This window comes from Raphanus sativus, chromosome 7 (assembly GCF_000801105.2).
Source record: "Raphanus sativus cultivar WK10039 chromosome 7, ASM80110v3, whole genome shotgun sequence".
Lineage (NCBI taxonomy): Eukaryota > Viridiplantae > Streptophyta > Magnoliopsida > Brassicales > Brassicaceae > Raphanus > Raphanus sativus.
This window is the reverse complement of record NC_079517.1, coordinates 9,884,890-9,905,756: the sequence shown is the minus strand read 5'-3', so window position 1 is coordinate 9,905,756 and position 20,867 is coordinate 9,884,890. Positions and strand designations below refer to the sequence as shown.

Here is a 20,867-nt window from a genome sequence, read left to right as displayed (position 1 = left end):
CTGATTATAAAACTATCTTACCAAATAAAAATGTATAATCTGTTGCAAATATGATCTGAAATTAATGTAAATTTCTCATACATTCTATAGAACATACCAAAACTTCACTTTCGAATAAAACGGTGACAAATATATCTTAATGTTTTTTGACCCCATCAAATTCCCCATCCGTGTCGTGAATGTATATAAATTATAATAGGTGGATGAAATGTGTGTAATTTTTAAAGGATGTCAAACTATAAAAATGCCATTAATAAAGATTTATGTTTTAGTTTAAAAACATTGACATACATTATATAATATCTCACATGATAATAAAATTAAATTTAAAATGCATTTCTCTTTTTAATAGGTAAATCACTCAACATAACCGATCAAAACTTCATTTAAATTTCTGAGTATTTTAAGTTCATGCATAAACCCATAAGAGAGATACGTTTTATAGATAAATTCTTTCTACGAATTTTAAATGAATTCCAAAGTATAATTTTATATCCATATGAAATATGGTGGAATTCCTTCAAATCCGAATTTCCATGAAATCTACATACCACTAGATTACTTCCGTGTGATATTTTTTATTATAAAATGTATCTTTGTTATAAATTTTGTCTAAATTTATAAACAGAAAGAACACGCTAACACATAATTTTAGTAACGAAGTTTTATTTACTGTCTTGTTACCAAAATTTTTTATCTCTTTTTTTTTTGGTAAGAAATACATTGAATAGTAAGTTTATAAAAATACCAAATGACTCGTGACTCGTTTTCGACCGCTTATCCGCTATTTCCCATCAAGATAATAGACAACCAATATAATGTGAAAACGTCTCTCTCTCTCTCTCTCTCTCTCTCTCTCTCTCTCACCTATCTCTTTCTTTCTCTCTCCCTACACTACAGTTCCAAGGCCCTTTAGACAGCGACTGAAACTGCTTCGTAGCGATTTTTTAATTCCACTGAAAGCGATGTGAGACAGATCTTTTCCTTATCTCCTTCCTCTTCTCTTCTTCCTCTCTCTCCACAAATATTTTGACCGCAAGTTTTGTTCTTTTTTCTTGTCTCTCTGCAGTTTGAGTTTTCCAATGCGTACCTGTAGCTCCTAATGGTGTATTATTAGACTGAGTTTCGAGTTCTCACAAAATGGGCTTGCTCTGAATCGACGGTGAGAGCAGAAAGTTTGAGTTTTTTCTTTGAAGGGGGAGTAAGGAGAAGAAAGGAGATGGAGAAAGAAGAGTTTGTCTTGCTAAAGCTGAAGATTTATAGTTGGTGTAGTAGCTGGAAGTGAAGAAATTTGTACGGAAAAATTAGGGCTATTTGCTAATTTCAGTTTAGTTTAGTTTTGCTGTCTGAAGGAAACAGTTTTTGTTTTGGGTCTGTAAAGATGAATCTATCATCATCTGGGTTTGGTCATCAGAGTCATGAAGGTAAAGTTAAAAGAGTTGTCTCTTTTTTGCTTTGCTTACCACTTGGCGTTTTTTCAAAAGTCATTTTTTTTTTCTTGTGTTTCAGGAGAGAAGAAGTGTTTGAACTCTGAGCTATGGCATGCTTGTGCTGGACCATTGGTCTCTCTCCCCTCATCTGGAAGCCGTGTTGTCTATTTTCCTCAAGGTCACAGTGAACAGGTTCTCTCCAATCTAATCTTTTAATTATTTGGATTTTTGTTTTTGTGTTTTTCCTCTATGAGATTGGTTGCATTTAATGAAATGGAACTTTGCAAACAAGTCAGAAGCTAAGGAAGCCTTTATTCTATATATAGGTTGCTGCTACGACTAATAAGGAAGTTGAAGGTCACATACCCAATTATCCAACTCTACCACCACAACTAATATGCCAGCTCCATAATGTTACTATGCATGTGCGTAGTTTTGTTAGTTCCCTGTCTTTTTCTCTCAGTTGTTTTCTTTTTTATTCTTTGGGATGTTGTGTATGGGTCTTTTTTATTTTGTTTATACTTTTTTTAGGCAGACTTAGAGACGGATGAGGTGTATGCTCAAATGGTACTTCAACCATTGACACAGGTAACATACAAAAAAAAAATGTTATTCAGTATTTGTTACTACTAGTACTAGAATCGGTTTTGGTAAAAAATGCAAAATGGGTTTTGTTTGAGCTGTCATAGGAGGAGCAGAAGGATACGTTTGTACCGATTGAGTTGGGAACCCCGAGCAAGCAACCTAGCAATTACTTCTGCAAGACGCTGACAGCTAGTGATACTAGTACGCACGGAGGGTTCTCTGTTCCTAGACGCGCTGCTGAGAAAGTCTTTCCTACATTGGTGAGTACTACTTTTTACTAATAGTAAATACTGTGAGAGATATGTTCTGAGATGTCTCTCTTTGCAATGCTGCAGGATTACACACAGCAGCCACCAGCACAAGAGTTGATTGCAAAGGATCTCCATGACAATGAATGGAAGTTTAGGCATATCTTTCGCGGTAGGTTCCACCTTTTAACTACTTATAGTTGTCTTGTCATTTTTGGCTATTAAAGTTAAGATCTTAGAAAAACACATTCTTCATATTGTGGTTTGCAGGACAGCCCAAACGGCATCTGCTTACTACTGGATGGAGTGTCTTTGTCAGTGCCAAGAGGCTCGTAACGGGAGACTCTGTCATATTCATCAGGAATGAAAGGAATCAACTCCTTTTGGGAATTCGTCATGCCACCCGTCCACAGACTATTGTACCATCTTCTATGTTATCTAGTGATAGCATGCATATTGGACTCCTCGCTGCAGCTGCTCATGCGGCTGCTACTAACAGCTGTTTCACAGTGTTTTATCATCCAAGGTTGTAGAACAACAGCTTCTCGGTATCTTAAAAATGACTACACTGACAAACGTTCTCTCTCTTTATGCTCATCAGGTCTACCTCATCTGAGTTTGTGCTACCACTTCCCAAGTACATCAAAGCTGTTTTCCACACGCGTGTTTCAGTCGGCATGCGCTTTCGTATGCTCTTTGAGACAGAAGAGTCAAGTGTTCGAAGGTAAAGTCACTTTGAAAATGCAGTTTTTAACTATTTTTTTCTGCTTACATATTCTGACAATGAGGTGGTAATTTTTCAGGTACATGGGTACTATAACTGGCATAGGTGATTTGGATTCTGTACTCTGGCCGAACTCTCATTGGCGCTCTGTAAAGGTACACACTTTAGTTTATAACAAGAAAACATTTTTTTGCAATAATCTGAGATGTAGCCCATCTTTGTTTTCGATACATGTTCTGAGAAGGCCTAATAAATGTGAAATGTATTTGCCTTTAAGCTGAGACTGAGAGCTCTTTCTTAAAATTCCAAAGATGTAAATATTATATTGATGTAGGTTGGTTGGGATGAGTCGACCGCAGGAGAAAGACAAGCAAGAGCGTCTTTATGGGAGATTGAACCTCTCACCACTTTTCCCATGTATCCATCACTCTTTCCTCTCAGGCTAAAGCGTCCTTGGCATCCGGGTGCCACGTCATATCAAGGTATCCACCATTGGCTGTGAGATCTGTGTCTCTTTTTACTCAAAACATACAGGATATTAGACAATCATGCTTCGACTAAACTACTCGATCTGATATTAGTTGAAACTTAAAAGGAAACTACTCATTTAATGTCTTATGAGCAAAGGTGTAGATGGTAAGCCTATCTTTCTACATATGGAAGTGTTACATGCAAATACTAATGCAGGTGTGATAATGTAGTTGTGAGTATGCTAGGATTCTAGATTCTTTGTCAAATTAGCTTTAAGAGAGCCTTGGATTTTAGCTCATAAATACAGGTAATTTACACAACTCATGTACTGTTACAGATAGCAGAGGTGACCTAACATGGCTTAGGGGTGGTGGAGCTGGAGAGAATGGATTGCTTCCCTTAAACTACCCGTCTCCTAATGTATTCCCCTGGATGCAACAGAGACTCGATATCAGCCTACTAGCAACTGATCAGAATCAGCAGTACCAAGCAATGTTGGCAGCCGATTTGCAAAACTTCGGAGGTGGTGGTGGTGATCCTCTGAGACAGCAGTTTGTCCATCTCCAAGAGCCAAACCACCAATATCTTCAACAACAATCAGCTGCCATCCACAATTCCGACTTGCAGCAACATCACCAACAGCAAATCCCACGTCATCTTCTGCAGGCTCAGACGCAGATTCTGACCGAGAATCTTCCTCAGCAGAATATGCGACGAGAAGTTAGTAACCAAGTAGCTGTGCAGGCACAGCAACCGGACCGTGTGTGGCAGCATTCTGATTTGATTTCACCTTCAGATTTCACCAACAGCAAATTCGCATCAGCAGCTAATCCAGTACAGCAACAAAACTTGAGCCTCCAAGGCTCTGGAGATAGTAGTGGCAACCTGTTGAATTTCTCTATAACTGGTCAGTCTGAGCAATTACCACCGACACAGGATTGGTCTCTAAAACACACTCATCATCCTGAAACCAACTACTTTTCTGAGCCATTGTCGCTTGGACAAGCCTACGGTAGAGCAAGTCCATCTCTGGAACCTCCTCCAAGTACCCAAAACCTCACTCTTTTTGGTGGTGATTCGGACTCTGGACTTTTCCTCCCAACCACGGTTCCTCGTTTTGGTAATTTTTCAGCAGATGCTACTGCTGATACCTCCTCAATGCCACTGACAGATTCTGGATTTCAGAACACTGCTTTGCAAGGAACTACCGAGTTAGCAGCACATGGGGTTGTTGAACACAAAGAGAACTTTGTTAAGGTGCTGTGTTTTTTTTTTTTGTCTGACTTTTCCATCCATTAATAGTTTTGTTTTAATGTAACATTGATATAGTGATGGTTGATGGTGGTATGGTGTTCAGGTTTATAAATCTGGATCGGTGGGGAGATCACTGGACATATCAAGGTTCAGCAGCTATCAAGAGCTGATAGAAGAGTTGGGTAAAATGTTTGACATCAAAGGGTTGTTGGAAGACGCCTTTAGATCAGGCTGGCAGCTTGTATTCGTGGACAAGGAGGATGATATTCTTCTTCTCGGCGATGATCCTTGGGAGTTACTATTCTTTCTCTTCCTTTCCTTCCCTTCCCTTCCCTTCATATGTTGTAAAGTTTGATTGAAAATGGGGTGAAATTATTATGCAGGTCATTTGTGAACAGCGTTTGGTACATAAAGATACTGTCGCCGGATGATGTGCACAAAATGGGTGGTGAACATGGGGAAGGATCCTCCTTCCCACAGAACCTGACCCATTTCTGATTGATCTCGTCTCATTTGGGGGCATCATCACCTGTTTCCCTTGTTTATCTGTTTGAATATCTGTATGAACGTATCATTTCGCAAGTTGAGTCTTAGAAACTTATAAGACACTTGTCTGGGACTGTCATAAAACATATGTTTCTCTGGTAGCAGCGTTAACTCGTCTTGCTGTAACAATTAGACTCTTCTTCTGTTATCGTAATGTCCCCGTGTTAGTCTTTATCATGGTTTATTAATCATCAGGCTACTGCTCTACAGCATATTCGGCCTCATATGAAAATATTAAAGAGGTCTCCAAGATCAATGCAACTTTTTTTGTTCACATAATCAAATTATGTCAATAGCGGGAATGAAATTATGTGATTTGAAAGCGTTAGGAAACTATGAAGGAACTGCTGTTTTTGGAGATAATTCAGGTATAAAAGGCTACAATCAAACTAATATACAGAAAGGGGCAAAAAGAATCCGACACAACATATCTGATAGTCGTTATCAGGCAGATCACTGATAGACTAGAGCTAAACCAAGAAGCAAAAGGTTGAGAGAACAGATCAAGAAAAGAAAACCTAACTGTTTCTCCACAGTCAATCGAAAAACGCTTTAAAGCTCCAGACATCAAAAAGATCACTAAACTGTCATAAGCAATAACAAATAATCAGTAAGAACCATACATACATATCCTAGAACCAAAGTTCAGAAGAATGTTGAAAGACAAGAGACCTAACTAGAGACTGCATAATTGTTTCATCTCTTTCATACATAAAAGATAACTTAACTGTCCTAAGGCAATACACATACCTGTCTTGCGACCTACTTATCTAGTCAGCAAGACAACAAGAAATGGAGAGTACCGCTCCAAATTATAAACATTACATCCATAACACAAATTGTAAAGACAAGACTAACATCATAATCACACTTTACATTATAAACATTACATCCACAACACAAATTGTAAAGCACTGATAATATCTCATCATTATTATATATTAAGCTATAGATAAATCCATACAAACATTCGAATGACTGATAAGCAACGCAACATAGATAGATAGACAATAACGTAAATAATATGCAGAAGTGTCTGTTTGGTTGGGTAAATAGGATAACTCCAATTTAAGCAGCTTCCTTGACAGGTTCAGGGATCTTGACGTATCCCAGCTTCTTCAAGCTCGCTGCATCCGACTCCTCGTTCTCGTAATCATCTTCCTCTTCCTCGAAACTGTACCCGCGGCGATTCACAACCAGAGCCCACACGAGGTACATGGTCGCGGCGGTCAAGGCGCCGCACCCGACTCCGAACAAGAGAGCCATCACGACGCTGAGGATGTCTCTGGTGCGATCCTTGACGTTCTCCGAGACGAAAGGGAAAGACAGCTGATGAGAAGGACGATTCTCCTCCTCGTGGTGGATCTGATGATGAGGCTGCTTCTCGAATCCGTGGCGGTTGACGAAGAAAGGGACGATCGGGTTGGGGTTGAGGCGGCGGATCGTGAAGACGGTGACGAATCGGGTGGAGGAGAGATCGGATTGGGGATCGAGGAGGGTGGGGTTTTCTGGGGTTATTGAGAGGGAGTATGAGGAGATGAGGAAGGTTTTGCAGGGACGTGCGGAGGTGGTGGAGATTGAGAGGGAGGAGACGGTGATCGCGACGATGAGGAGGAGGAGGAGGTGAGCGGAGGACGACGCCATTGTTGTCTTTGACTTCTTCTTCCTGCTTTGGAATAAAAGAGGATATAGCAGAAGATTCGGTGAAGATATTTATTAAAAAGCCCCTCTATTATTGTGTTTTAACCTTAATGGTCACTTAACGGTGGACAAATTTTCCGTTAAGTCTTCGGAGCATTACGCCGTCTAAATTACATCGGGAGAATCCAAATGGGAACGTCGGATTTGGTTTTTTCTCCTTTTTTCTTTTGTCTTAAAAGGAAAACTCCTTTTGGACCCCCCACCCCCAAAAGAGAAGAAATTTCCAAATGAATAATTGATGAGCTAAAAAACTATAACAATTATTGATACAGTTGGGTCAATAACAAGTAAAATATAAATGTTTACTTAGCGAATAGTGATGTAAATTTTAACATATACTTAAATCTATAGAATTTTTTTAAAGTTATTTATAAGGAAAATAAACAAATTATTAATTAATAAGAAACTAAATATAGTAATAATGATAATGATTTATAATAATTAAGTTCACTATATATATTTAAGTATTTTCTTTGTTTTTAAATAAATGTCGGTTTGACATTTTTCACACACAAATAAAGAAAATAACGAAAATATATGTAAATTGTTATTAATTACACATATATGACCAATAGTATTGAAAATAAATAAAATTATTTACAAAATTAATGCAATTTGTAGTTAATTTGTAGCTAATATTAATATAATTTGTATTAGAATTATAAAATAAGATTTTTTATTTACAAGGAAAAAAAGTCATAATGACATTTATTATGAAAATGAGTAGTTGTTAAGGACAATGTATTAATGTAACGCATGAAATTTTTATTTCTTGTACACATCTGACTTTTCAAAACAATATTAAAGAGAGTTATTTATTATGAGAACTCACAATCGAGATTTAAAAATTTAAGTCGCCTACTACTACATAAAAATAAGCGAAAATGTAAAACCGGACTAAATAGCGAAAATGTAAACCGGACGAAATAGCGAAAATGTTAAAACCGGAGCATATACGTCGGTACAGAATCCGTGTGTGAGAGAAAAACGAGTATTGACTATAAATATAGAATGTGAAACTGATTCGCTCTCACGTCTCTCTCTCACTCACACATGTAATAGAAATAGAAGAGAAGAATCAGTTTTCGATTTCCTTCTTAATAGCCGCGTTTCCCTCCTCAGATTCTCCTATTAAATAAACCACACCCTCCCTTCTCCCTCTCTAGGTCATCACCAGATCCGAGTTATTAACATGGAGGTAGAGCGAGCCAAGAAAGACGACGACGATCGCAATTCCGCAGCAGATGGAGGAGGAGGATCCGCCGCCGAAGAAGTCTCCGTGGAGAGAATCTTCGAGGAGAGCGCCGATCCTCCTCCCCCGTGGCAGAACCAGATCACGTTCAGAGCGATGGTAGTGAGCTTCATCCTCTCGATCCTCTTCACCTTCGTGGTGATGAAGCTGAACCTCACGACGGGGATCATCCCGTCGCTCAACATCTCCGCGGGGCTGCTGAGCTTCTTCTTCGTGAAGACGTGGACGAAGATACTCAACAAGGCTGGGATCCTGAAACAGCCGTTCACGAGGCAGGAGAACACCGTTATTCAGACGTGCGTCGTCGCTTCCTCCGGGATCGCCTTTAGCGGTAACGTTCTTCTCCGATCAAACTCTATTTTTTTATTTTTAGAAAGAAAAATTGAAATTGATAATTTCTAAGTGAGTAGATAAAGTTGGAAATGATTTTTGTTCAAATATTGTGACGTGGACGCGTCAGCTGAATCGTAACAGATTCTAACTCGCTCCTGTCACAGTCTGTAGTTTTTTTACCTTTTGCGGCTCTGTGAAAAAGACAGATTATATCCTTCGTTGAGTTATTTATTTATTCTTAAGTTTGATTATTAAGTCACGTGTTTATGATCATCTGGTAGAGTTAGTTGTTAAAAATATTATTATTTTTTTCATTTCTGTCGTCAAAATATAAAGTTATCTCGTAAAATATATTACGAAATTTTATTATTCTTTGGAAGTTTTAAATTTAGTAGATCCTAATTTTGACTTTTAAAATTTTCAATTTAAAGAATATTTTATACTAAACGAAATTTATTATAATTATATAATTTTCTCTTCAACATATCTATTTTAAACATTTAATGATTTTAAACATACAAATTATTGACACTAGTTAGGTAGGTCCGTTGCTGCTATGATTAGACTAATATATTCATATAGTTAACATAATTATCCAGATTAAAAGTTTATATAGTTACAACTAGATTTTAGTTTATTTTCATAATATGTGTAAAAAGTAATCAAATTTATTAATTTAAAACATAAAGAGTAATAAATATTTATGTATAGGCGTATTTTCTGCTAGTATTTTACTAAATGTGTTGTAAAGGCAGTTTTAATGCAAGTGATTTTACATTATCGGAGAGCAGTGTTAAATGACTTTGTGATAAAAACAAAAAAGATATCTACACGGAAAAAATATTAGGTCAAGTAAATCTTTTGTTTGCATATGATTTCGGCGCTTTATAAGGAAGTTCGATTTGCATTTCATTTATTTTAGAAATAAAATTGTGACATCAAATATCAGTGTGCACAACTATTAGCTTTTTTATATTTTATTTGTTGAAAATTTTCTTCGGAGTCGATTTTAATTAATTTTAGTAAAAATAAATATTAAATAATTATAAAAAATATTGAAATATACTTATATTATATATTATAGTTATATATGTGTTTAATTTAATATTTATTATTTAATAATTGAAAATTATCTAAGGTTGTTTAGAATAGCACATTAAATTTAATATGATTTTGGATTATCAAAAATAATAATAATATGATAGTGTGATTTAATTACCAAATAGTGTAATTTGTAGTGTTTCGTAGATTTTTTTTTTATTATGAGTAGCACTACATCAAAATAAATTTCCAGGTAAATTTTTTTGTGTGTCTCACGTGATTCGTTCTCTTAGAGATCTTGACGTCAAATGATTTAATAGGAGTTGACTTGGTATGCATAGCAAACCATGTGAGGCAAATGGGAACATGGAGTAACGTAGTTACGTAGAGTGTGCTAGGATGTACACACGTGATTAGACCACCTTTCAGAAGGATTAGACCACTAATTAGTAGATGGGATTTAAGTTATGATTATTTATTAGATGTCAATTTGATTTCTAACTAAAGTAACTAATCCACATCTCAAACATTAATTATTCAACACTGAATCTTAATAAATTTTATCATACAATTTTTTAAAAGAGTTTAATTATACATTTATATGTGCATTCATGTTGGATAGTAAAAGTTTTTTTACTTGATGAAAAGTTGTGAATGATGAATACAGGAGGATCTCATATTTTTAGTAAATGTGCTTTCAGTGAGAGATTTTTAGATCCGAAATTGTTTTAACTGTGATTATAAATTTATGACCCATATATATATAGGATATCAAGTCAACGTTTGTTTCCTGTTTTGAGTCAATGTTTGTTTTGTGTGTGGCCCACTGTCCACCATGTGTGTCAAATGGGAACATGGAGTAACGTAGAGCTGGCTAGATGTACACACATGATCCTCTTTTTCTTTAACTAATCAAAAGGATAAGATCATTAATTAAGTAGAGGGGATTTGAGTTATGATTAGATTTTGCTTTGGTTTTTAATGAAAGGAATTGATTTACATGTTAACATGTTCACATGAACGACGTTAATTTTTCAATAATAGGTTCACCAGACAATGCTAAATAAAAAAACTAGTCTTTCTTTTTTTTTTTTTAACTTTAAATTTCCATTTATTCAAAATCTTATTACAACTACAAAAAAAGAAAAGAACTACAAGGATACCAAACTAAAAACTAAGAAGAAACCGGACTACCTGTCAAAGTGACGACGCCAGGAAGACAAAAACGTAACCGTCGACTCAAGGTTCCGTTGCTCTCGGGTCAGAATGTCCATCTTGGCTCGCAGGATGCCCTAAACCTTCTGAATAAGAGAAGCAGCTGGTCTTGTCGATTGGGAATGTAGACGGGAGAAAAACTAGTCTTTCGTATATGAATAAAATTTTTTTTTTTTTGTTTAACCTGGGGGTATCCCAGGCCCAGAAGGCCCAGACTAATCCCCAAGAGGAAGGAATGCCCACGGATAGACGCCCCTCCCAGTTTTTCAAATGGGCCGAAAGCATGGCCCATATCCGTGTGGGTGACAAGAACGTTGCAAGGTAGTTCCCTCCGGCGTGGATCGAACCCCCTACCTGGGTGCAGGCGGGGACCCGTCCTAACCATTGGGCTACAACGTCTTGTCATATGAATAAAATTTTGTTTAAAGGGTTTTTTATGAAATCTCAAGTATACTCATAATGCTCAATAGTTGAAAGATTTAGTTCTGTCATGATGTGAGATATTTGGATCCTCTGCTGTGTGTAATTGTTATCATAATCTGTATGTGAAGATCATCAACTCAACGCTGCTTGTTCGGTTTGACTTGATATTTGTGAACAGGAGGGTTTGGTAGTTATCTCTTTGGGATGAGTGATGTTGTTGCTAAACAATCAGCCGAAGCTAATACTCCTCTCAACATAAAGAATCCTCATTTGGGTTGGATGATTGGATTTCTCTTTATCGTTAGCTTTCTCGGTCTCTTCTCTGTTGTTCCCCTTCGAAAGGTACGTCCTTCATTATACATTCTCCGGTCACATTTTGTAACAATAAGTCTTTATTATCTACTAAAACTCATGTTTTTTTAGATCATGATAGTGGACTTCAAATTGACATATCCTAGTGGTACTGCAACTGCTCATCTCATCAACAGCTTCCACACACCCCAGGGTGCCAAGCTCGCAAAGTAAGAGTCTTTCCATGGCTCCTCAATGTTACTACGAGGTTTCTCTTGTCTGAATATTGATCACTTTTTTTTTTGTCGAATAACACAGGAAGCAAGTGAGAGCATTAGGAAAGTTCTTCTCATTCAGTTTCTTGTGGGGTTTCTTTCAATGGTTCTTCACTTCTGGTGACGGCTGTGGATTTGCTAACTTCCCTACGTTTGGTCTCGAAGCCTACGAAAACAAGTACTTTATATTTTCACAGTCCACATATTGTCTACTCAGTTAGGACATCATCTTAATTCTTCTTGTCTGTGAATATCATCAAAACAGGTTCTACTTTGATTTCTCGGCTACATATGTTGGTGTTGGAATGATATGTCCATATCTAATCAATGTGTCGCTTCTCGTTGGATCAATACTATCATGGGGTGTTATGTGGCCTCTCATAGGTGCCCAAAAAGGCAAATGGTACTCTGCTGATCTTAGTTCAACTAGTCTCCACGGCCTTCAAGGCTACAAGGTATCACTCTCTCTCTCTCTCTCTTTTCTCTCACAAGTTCCTTGATATATTTACTAAATATTAATCAATGCGACAGGTGTTTATAGCCATTGCTATGATCCTCGGTGATGGTCTCTACAACTTCATCAAAGTCCTAGGCCGCACTATCGTCGGTCTATACAAGCAATTCAAGAACAGAGATGCTCTTCCCGTAAACGACCGGTCACCATCAAACACAGTAACCATTTCCTACGACGACAAACGAAGAACAGAGCTTTTCCTCAAAGACAGAATCCCATCATGGATTGCTGTAACCGGCTACGTAGTCATGGCCATAGTGTCAATCATCACAGTTCCACACATCTTCCCTCAGCTCAGATGGTACCACATCTTGACCATGTACATAATCGCTCCTGTCCTAGCCTTTTGTAACGCCTACGGCTGCGGGCTCACCGACTGGTCCCTAGCTTCTACCTACGGAAAACTCGCCATTTTCACCATCGGAGCTTGGGCTGGTGCAGCCAACGGAGGTGTCTTGGCAGGACTCGCGGCTTGTGGTGTCATGATGAACATTGTCTCCACCGCTTCTGATCTCATGCAAGATTTCAAAACCGGTTACATGACATTAGCTTCGCCGAGATCAATGTTCTTGAGCCAAGCGATTGGAACAGCGATGGGCTGCGTCATCTCTCCTTGCGTCTTCTGGCTATTCTACAAGGCCTTTCCCGACTTCGGTCAAACCGGAACCGCGTATCCCGCACCTTACGCCTTAGTCTACAGAAACATGTCGATACTCGGAGTAGAAGGATTCTCTGCTCTGCCCCACAATTGCCTCATGCTCTGTTACATATTCTTCGCGGCAGCAGTGTTTGTGAACGGTGTAAGAGACGCCGTGGGGCCTAACTGGTCTCGGTTCATCCCTCTCCCGATGGCTATGGCAATACCGTTTTACATCGGAGGTTACTTCACGATCGATATGTGCGTGGGAAGTCTGATTCTGTTCTTATGGAGGAAGCTGAATAGACCAAAAGCAGATGCGTACTCTTCAGCTGTTGCTTCTGGTTTGATATGTGGTGAAGGGATATGGACGTTACCAAGCTCTGTACTTGCTTTAGCTGGTGTTAAGCCTCCTATCTGCATGAAGTTCTTGTCTGCCGCTACCAATGTCAAGGTTGATTCTTTCTTAAACCCTTCTTAACTGTGTTTTGGTTTTTCTTTTCATTTGTTATTTCTAGTGTTACGGTTTTCTATGTTTCTTTGTCTATCTCTCTTAGTTTCAACTTCAGTTCTACTCAATTATGTATAAAAAGATGATTGAATTATTGGTTTTCTAGTTACTATTTTCTTCTCGTTCTCTTGATACTGATACACATAAACTTGAATAACATAATGTAATCGTATTAAAACGTTGTTCTTCGAGTCAAAAACTGATTACAGAAGTTGCATTCTATATGCCACCAAAAAGGATTTGTACAGATGAGTTCTTCTGAAACGTTTTCAGACAAAAAAAAACACTAAAAGCAGATACGGTCCTCATACGAGGAAACCATGTCACAGAGTAATGGAGGAAAGAAGATGGCTTAACCGGTCTATTTCGATATCCTCTTCTTCTTTTTCATCTTCCAGAGAGTCACTACACGCCACAAAAGAACCAGTGAGACTTTGCTCAAATGTACTTTAAGTATCTTAAAATAACTATGAACATGACTTACTTGGGTTGTTCAGGAGTCATCATTTCTCCCGCAAGGTTGAGTGGTCCAAATGTCTCATCCATAACGTCGCTATTTACATTTCCATTTGTAGACTCTAAAGACCATCTGAAGGGTACAACTATGTCCCTGTATTAATGTTCAAAGAATCAGTGTTTGACTTGTTACTACGTTATTTGAGATAACTATCACTCACCCACTGATACATCTGGCTCTGCACTTTTCTACCTCGTCTTCCGTATATTCCATATGGTGTTGTAAGTTCAGACTTTTTACAGCTTCAGGAGCATCAGATGATGGCACAACATCCCATATCTTCACAACTTGGATACATTGAAACTCTTCCTTCATAATTTCCACAGCCCAAATGAGCCTTAGAACATCATCGATCTTGCTTTGTTTTATCAAACCATCTCTCTCTGACTCCTCTTCTTCATGAAGCCAACCCTGTGATATCCTTTCCAAGAAACTCTTGATCTTCCTGTACATCTCCGGGTTCTTAATCTCTCCCACAGATTTCTTGAACTCGTCGCTGAAGCAAACCTGTTGAAACATGCAAAAACAGAGTCAGTCTCAAAGAACCAAAAGCTAAAAAAGAACACAAAGCATCACACCTTCCATCTTGATCTGTTCAGTGGTGTATCAAGCTCGATTTTCGCAGTATCAATAATAGCACGAGCTAGTGACTCATCTTCTTCAGCATTATGGAAACAGTCTCGCTTCCTCGCGTCTTGTATCAGATACCTCCACACGGACTTGCTATTCATCATAGTCGCCTCGTTTCCAAGTATCCATAAACAATGCCTTGCTCTAGTGAGCAACACGTTTGTTCTTTGTCTGTATGTAAGAAACCCAACTCTTCCAATACCGTTGGACCTAACAGTTGAAACTATGATTATATCCTCTTCACCACCTTGAAACCCATCCACTGACCGAATCTTCAGCGTAAACAGTCCTCCCGCATCACCTCCACTACATGTCTCCTGAATCTTTTCTTGGATCGCCATTACTTGAGACTTATAAGGTGAAATCACACCAACGCTTATGCGTGTCTTTGTTCTCTTTGAAACTGCATTTAAACATTAAAAGCTAAGCTTCATTTGGGAAAGCAAAAACTTTCATAGACTTAAAAAGCAAAAAAAAAGAGAGTTCACCTTGGAGAAGGTTAGCTATTATATCCGAGACAACAGCAACCTCAACGTTGTTTATCAGACTACGTCCTTCTCCATATTGTTCTTCACCATGTGCTATGTTGATGAACGAGTAGGGACCATACATTTTCCCAGGAAGATATTGCTTTGTGTAGTTTCTTTGCTTAACCGTTGGAGCGTCTTGAATCTGCATTCCGTAGAACTCTCTGTTCGGGAAGATACTTATCGACCGATGCATCCTGTATTGGATGTTTAGCAAGTACTTCTTGTGTTTAAGAATCGCCAATCTTTCGAACAGACTTCTCCCAAACCCTGCCTCCAAAGCAATCTGGCTTTCGACCATTGCTGGAAGCTGTTTCTCATCTCCAATCAAAATCGAATGCTTGATTCCTGGAAGCAGCAGAGGAATGGCTGTTTCACATTCCTTTAGCTGAGCAGCTTCGTCGATCACAACAAGGTGTATTGGTCGTCCAGTGTATAGCCTTGCAGAGCATGACGCTGTAGAGAAAAGCAGGCAAGCGTGGCCCAAGCAAAGCTCTTTGATAAGATGCTTATCACCAACACCTGGAAGTGTGAAAATTTCAGGGATCAATCTCAACAGCTTTAGATAATAATCTTCCACCTTCACCTGTTGTTGTTCTCTGATGAATCTGCCACCGTTAACAAAGAGGATTGGTTTTAGTCCTCCACCACTCACACCTTCCTCTGGTGCAGATGAAACTCTAGCGTCTTTGACAAGGTCTATAGATTCGTACATACGTGTTGCAGCTTGTGTTGAGAGCAAAGCAGTAGGCAAATGCGTGCATAAGCTTGAGAAAGCAAGCTCCAGGTCGTTCCTAAGCTCACCGAACCTCTCTGTTAGATACTCCTGAAACGATTTAGAGACAGCGTCTTTGCTTTTCTCCAAGTATTGATAATACTGTCCTTGTGGATCCTCGAGTAAACATATCATGGAGTTGATAGAAGCTCTCCATCCGTAAAACGGCATGAAACATGGGTAAAGCTTATCAACGCGCTCGTCGATGAAGAAGCCAACGAGATCTTTCCTCTCTTTGATCTTCATCCTCTCCCCATTCCCAAACAAAACCACATCTCCAAGACCGTAGTTACCGATCTTTAATGACTTAGAGACTAGTTTCACAACTCTCGACGCCACTTCGATGACAGAAACGTTAGTCGGAGTACAAGTCAAGGTTCTGCATTTAGCATTCAGAAGCGTGAACAAGAGTATACTCGTTGTTTTGGTCTTCCCTGTCCCTGGTGGACCCCAAATCAGTTTGATGGTGTTCGCATGGTGGCATCTTCTAACGTCCAGACAGCTCAGTATCGCATCTTCCTGTGAAGGATTCAGATTCAAGAAACGACTAGGGACAAGACCGTCGCTCCCTTCAAGCCTACAGGGAATGCAAACTCCACCATCATCATCATCAGTGTTTCTCTTAAGGACTGTTGAGAGAAGATTCAAGTTCCCACCTTGTAAACCAAGATGCAGCGAGTTCCAGATACGAACGTTAGTGGTTATATTAGTCATATAAACACCAAAAAGGCTCTCTTTCTTTTTCATTTGACGAACACTATTCTCAAGCAGAAGCGGTTTTGAAGCTAAGATAGTGAGAACATTAGGCCTGTCTGGATCAGCTTTACAGACTATAGCAACTACATAAGGTTCGTTGGTGATGTTGAAGCCGTCAAGACGGTTAGGCCTTTTATCTGTAAGCGCGATGAGATCTTTTGGTATCAGTGATGATGACTCATCGGGACTCAAATGCACTTTATAGAACAAGTTATTAGGAAGCTCGAATTCAGGGGTTGGGTAAATGTAGTTTATTTCGACCACACGGGACCGCTGCAGTGTCTTTATGCTCTTCAACAAAGCAGCATGTGTTTCTTCTATGAGTGAAGGAACAAAGGACTTGAAGTAGTCTACGGTTGAGTCGAACTCAGTAGGAATCGTTCCCACCTGTTGAAAAAAAGCAAATCAGATTATGTTTTGTCTTAAATGGACAAGAGAACTAAAGGGAACAAAACAGAACCTGTCCTTTATAAAGATCTACGTCGAGTACTTCTTCAAGAGACCAAGATAGCACGAGATCGATCAAATCTCTTCCTTCAATACGCATTACTCTGAAGAAAATTAAAAGGAAATAAAGAATCGATTTTTTTTTTTAAAACCCTAATCACTTAACCCTCAAAAGGCTCAAACTTTAGGACTCTAACGAGACCCATCAATCACCGCAAGTTTTTTATTCGTCTGGTTAAACAAAGTCTATAGCTTTTTGCGATTTGAAACCCTAAACTCTAAGTTGACTAGAAACCATCAAACCCTAAAGCTTACTTTGATTTTTTTTTTTTACGGCTGTGAGGTTGATGACTGCAAAGAGAAAGGTTTGCTTTTCTGAGGCATCAAAGCTGAGGTTTTTTGTTTGGGTCTGCGTTTGATAGCGAGGAAGGAGATGGGAATTGGAGGGAAAGCCTAAGAAGTAATTTACTATTGCTTCCTCCCAATGTACTGAACTTATTGGGGCTTTCTTGAAGTTTTTGTTTTATTGAGGGTCTAGTTTGTAAAACTATTTACTTCCTTCTTTTCTTTTGAACATCCATTTTCAGCTGAGGTTTTTTGTTTGGGTCTGCACATTTTTGATTGGTTAACCTGGCTCTCTTTACTTTACTAGCTGATCAATATTTAAAACTATTTTTTTTTGTATTCTTAGTATTAATTAGTTGAACCAAATTATTACATATTTTTGATTAGTTAACCATGCTCTATGTGCTAGCTGATCAATATGTTAAACTGTTTACTTTTTCCAATTTAAGCCTTTTTACATGTTTGTATTTTAATTAAGGAACTAAAAAAGGCAATTTAAGTGTTCAACTGTTAAACTGGCTATCATACAAGAACGTTCAGTTTCTAGGTGATTGTGAAGACTATTCTAGAGCTTGCAATCAACATCAGGAGGAGGACCGAAAGACTCTACCATCAATGAGACAATAATAATGGTCCAATATATACATCCTTAATTTATCTAAGCTTAAAAACTTTTCTTTTAGCCATGTTCCTAGAAACTTTGTACAGCAACAGTGATAGAATTTAAGTATGTGTCTGGATTTGTGGTCAATGATAGCAATAGTGATAGAAATTGAAGTTGGATATGCTTGGCTGGTAGACATTTATTGGGAAAAAATGGAAAACTAGGGAAGAACATTAAAATTCGACGGGTCAACTCTATATTCAACAGATCTTTGATATTTCGAATACAAACAAGAAGACCAAGAAACATGCTGTAGAGAAAAGTCGTGGAAGTATCCTTCACACATTGAACCCACAACATGTGTTACATCTATGTGTGTGTGTGTATAAATTTAATTTCCTCATAACTCAAGACAACGGCGTAGAGGGTAACAGAGAGAAAAAAGATGAGAAATGTACCAAACTACCTCCATCCTTACATCATCTTCATCTTCGTCTTCATTTTCTTTCCATCTTTCGGTGTCTATGCCAAAACACTATCTGCTACAGAGTCTCTCACAATCTCAAACAACAAAACCATTGTATCTCGTAACGAAACCTTCGAGCTCGGTTTCTTCACTCCCGGAACAAGTTCACGTTGGTATCTCGGGATATGGTACAGCAAAATCCCTACCAGGACCTACGTATGGGTTGCCAACAGAGACAACCCACTGTCTCATCCCAACGGATCTCTCAAAATATCATCAGACAACAACCTCGTCATTTTCGATCACTCCTCCGACACACCTGTTTGGTCAACGAATCTAACCGTTGGCACTATGAGATCTCCACTGGTGGCAGAGCTTCTCGATAACGGTAACTTCGTGCTCAGAGACTCCAACAACAATAACAACGAGTACTTGTGGCAGAGTTTCGATTTTCCAACAGATACTTTGCTTCCGGATATGAAACTGGGCTGGGATAAAAAAACCGGTTTAGACCGAGTCTTGAGATCCTGGAGAAATCCGGAGGATCCATCGAGCGGCGATTTCTCGGTTAAACTCGAAACCAGAGGGTTCCCTGAGTATTACGTATTCAACAAAGAGTCAATTATCTACCGGAGCGGTCCATGGATCGGAAACCGGTTTAGCTGCGTACCGGAGATGAAACCAATTGATTACATGGTTTACATTTTCGTAGCGAGTAACGAAGAAGTGACTTACTCATACCAAATGACCAAACCCGACGTATACTCCATACTAAGCGTAACCTCGACGGGAAACATACAACGACGGAACTGGATCGAGACAGCGCAGACTTGGAAACCATTGTGGTACCAACCAAAGGACATATGCGACAAGTACAAACAGTGTGGGAGTTACGGTTATGGCGATTCCAACACCATACCGAACTGTAACTGCATCAAAGGGTTTGAGCGACGAAACGAGCAAGAGTGGGCTTTGAGAGATGATTCAGCTGGTTGCGTGAGGAAGACGAGGTTGAGTTGTGATGGTAGAGACGGGTTTGTGGTTCTGAAGAAGATGAAACTGCCGGATACTACGGCTACGGTTTTGGACAGAGGAATTGGGTTGAAGGAGTGTGAAGCCAAGTGCCTACAAGATTGTAACTGTACGGCGTATGCTAACACGGATATTCGTGACGGCGGGTCGGGTTGTGTGATTTGGAAGGGAGGGCTTTTGGATATCAGGAGTTATGCAAATGGTGGTCAGGATCTCTACGTTAAACTAGCGGCTGCTGATCTCGGTTAGTTCTTTCTCCCATGCCTTTTTAAGGGTTTTGTTTTAGTTGAGGCTACCTTAGTTAAGGATCAAAGCATGTGATCACCCCTTTTAACACTTCTATCTAAAGTGAAGCATTTCTGTGGATGTCTTCACCCCTTTAACATTTACTTCCGGTTGTAACAGATTAATTTCTTTTGGGTCTTTAGACTAATATAATTGTCTGTTGTCCAAGAAATAAGATCAAACCATGTGATTGGATTGCTTTCTACTAAGTTGATGTAATAGCATTTAATATTTTTTGCTATTGATCTCAAGAGTTTCAGCTAAGATCACCTAATTGTAGGGGTGTGATACTAGGAAATTTCAGAATATAAGATATGTGGTTAAATATCCATTCAAATATTAAGATATAAGTTGATGTTTAGATCACTATAAATCCATAATTTTTTTGCTTCAAAAAATCAATGTTAAAACTAAAGATCTATCTAATATTTTTTAATTGCATTACTAAGCGAAGCTACTGATGATTACTATATTAGGCACAAACAGTATATCTCAATATTAAGTATGGTTTAAGCTTAGATTCAACACCAAAAATATTTATATTTAGGTCTAGTATAATGTTTTTATCATAAGTACAAGGGAGTGACCTTTTTTTTTGACAAGTACGTACTATGTGCCTCGTTTATATTGCAGATGTCAAGATAACAAGCCATGGAAGAATCTTAGGTTCGAGTATTGGAGTGGCCATTTTTCTTCTAATAATTAGTATCATCACCTTCGGCTTTTGGAAAAGAAAACAGAAGAGATCTATAACAATTCAAACACCTAATGGTAAATCAATGACTCATTTTCTTTATTTTGTCTGTAAATTCTGAAAGTTCAAAAGTTTTTGTTTCTGAATGAAACAGTTGATCAAGTGCGAAGCCAAGATTTGCTAATAAACGAAGTGATATTAACAAGCTATAGTTACATATCCGAAGAAAGCAAAACAGAGGATCTAGAGCTTCCATTGATGGAGTTTGAATCTCTTGCCATGGCGACAAACCGATTTTCTGTCGCTAACATGCTTGGACAAGGTGGTTTCGGTATTGT

At 38.5% G+C, this 20,867-nt stretch overlaps 5 protein-coding genes across 6 annotated transcripts; 3 read left to right on the top strand and 2 right to left on the bottom strand.

The window, feature by feature from the left end:
• Positions 1-995: 995 nt before the first annotated feature.
• On the top strand, positions 996-5,452 carry LOC108817855 (auxin response factor 8). Of its 2 annotated transcripts, XM_056990830.1 has the most exons (13): positions 996-1,424; positions 1,510-1,622; positions 1,757-1,855; positions 1,962-2,018; positions 2,120-2,275; positions 2,351-2,435; positions 2,534-2,789; positions 2,865-2,987; positions 3,067-3,142; positions 3,322-3,469; positions 3,796-4,715; positions 4,816-5,006; positions 5,096-5,452. In XM_056990830.1, the coding sequence occupies exons 1-13, from the start codon at positions 1,382-1,384 to the stop codon at positions 5,208-5,210; spliced, it is 2,382 nt and encodes a 793-aa protein (XP_056846810.1). In that variant the 5' UTR covers positions 996-1,381; the 3' UTR covers positions 5,211-5,452. The 2 variants fall into 2 exon arrangements, with proteins under 2 accessions (XP_056846810.1, XP_056846811.1); XM_056990831.1 differs by lacking the exons at positions 996-1,424; positions 1,510-1,622 and having other exon boundaries at positions 1,966-2,018.
• Positions 5,453-6,112: 660 nt separating this feature from the next.
• Positions 6,113-6,927, bottom strand: LOC108814513 (uncharacterized). Its single transcript, XM_018587098.2, has one exon. It carries the CDS (start codon positions 6,900-6,902, stop codon positions 6,327-6,329), a length of 576 nt encoding a protein of 191 aa, XP_018442600.2. The 5' UTR covers positions 6,903-6,927; the 3' UTR covers positions 6,113-6,326.
• Positions 6,928-7,924: 997 nt separating this feature from the next.
• LOC108817648 (probable metal-nicotianamine transporter YSL7) lies at positions 7,925-13,563 on the top strand. Its single transcript, XM_018590388.2, has 6 exons — positions 7,925-8,542; positions 11,402-11,565; positions 11,647-11,744; positions 11,833-11,967; positions 12,055-12,244; positions 12,321-13,563. The coding sequence occupies exons 1-6, from the start codon at positions 8,152-8,154 to the stop codon at positions 13,419-13,421; spliced, it is 2,079 nt and encodes a 692-aa protein (XP_018445890.1). The 5' UTR covers positions 7,925-8,151; the 3' UTR covers positions 13,422-13,563.
• Positions 13,564-13,653: 90 nt separating this feature from the next.
• Positions 13,654-17,548, bottom strand: LOC108817646 (helicase sen1). Its single transcript, XM_018590386.2, has 7 exons — positions 17,419-17,548; positions 17,117-17,207; positions 15,087-17,043; positions 14,547-15,001; positions 14,129-14,475; positions 13,936-14,061; positions 13,654-13,856 (listed from the first exon to the last, which is right to left on the bottom strand). Exons 2-7 carry the CDS (start codon positions 17,201-17,203, stop codon positions 13,775-13,777), a joined length of 3,054 nt encoding a protein of 1,017 aa, XP_018445888.1. The 5' UTR covers positions 17,204-17,207; positions 17,419-17,548; the 3' UTR covers positions 13,654-13,774.
• Positions 17,549-18,478: 930 nt separating this feature from the next.
• On the top strand, positions 18,479-19,799 carry LOC130497742 (receptor-like serine/threonine-protein kinase SD1-6). Its single transcript, XM_056990832.1, has one exon. It carries the CDS (start codon positions 18,498-18,500, stop codon positions 19,797-19,799), a length of 1,302 nt encoding a protein of 433 aa, XP_056846812.1. The 5' UTR covers positions 18,479-18,497.
• Positions 19,800-20,867: the final 1,068 nt, after the last annotated feature.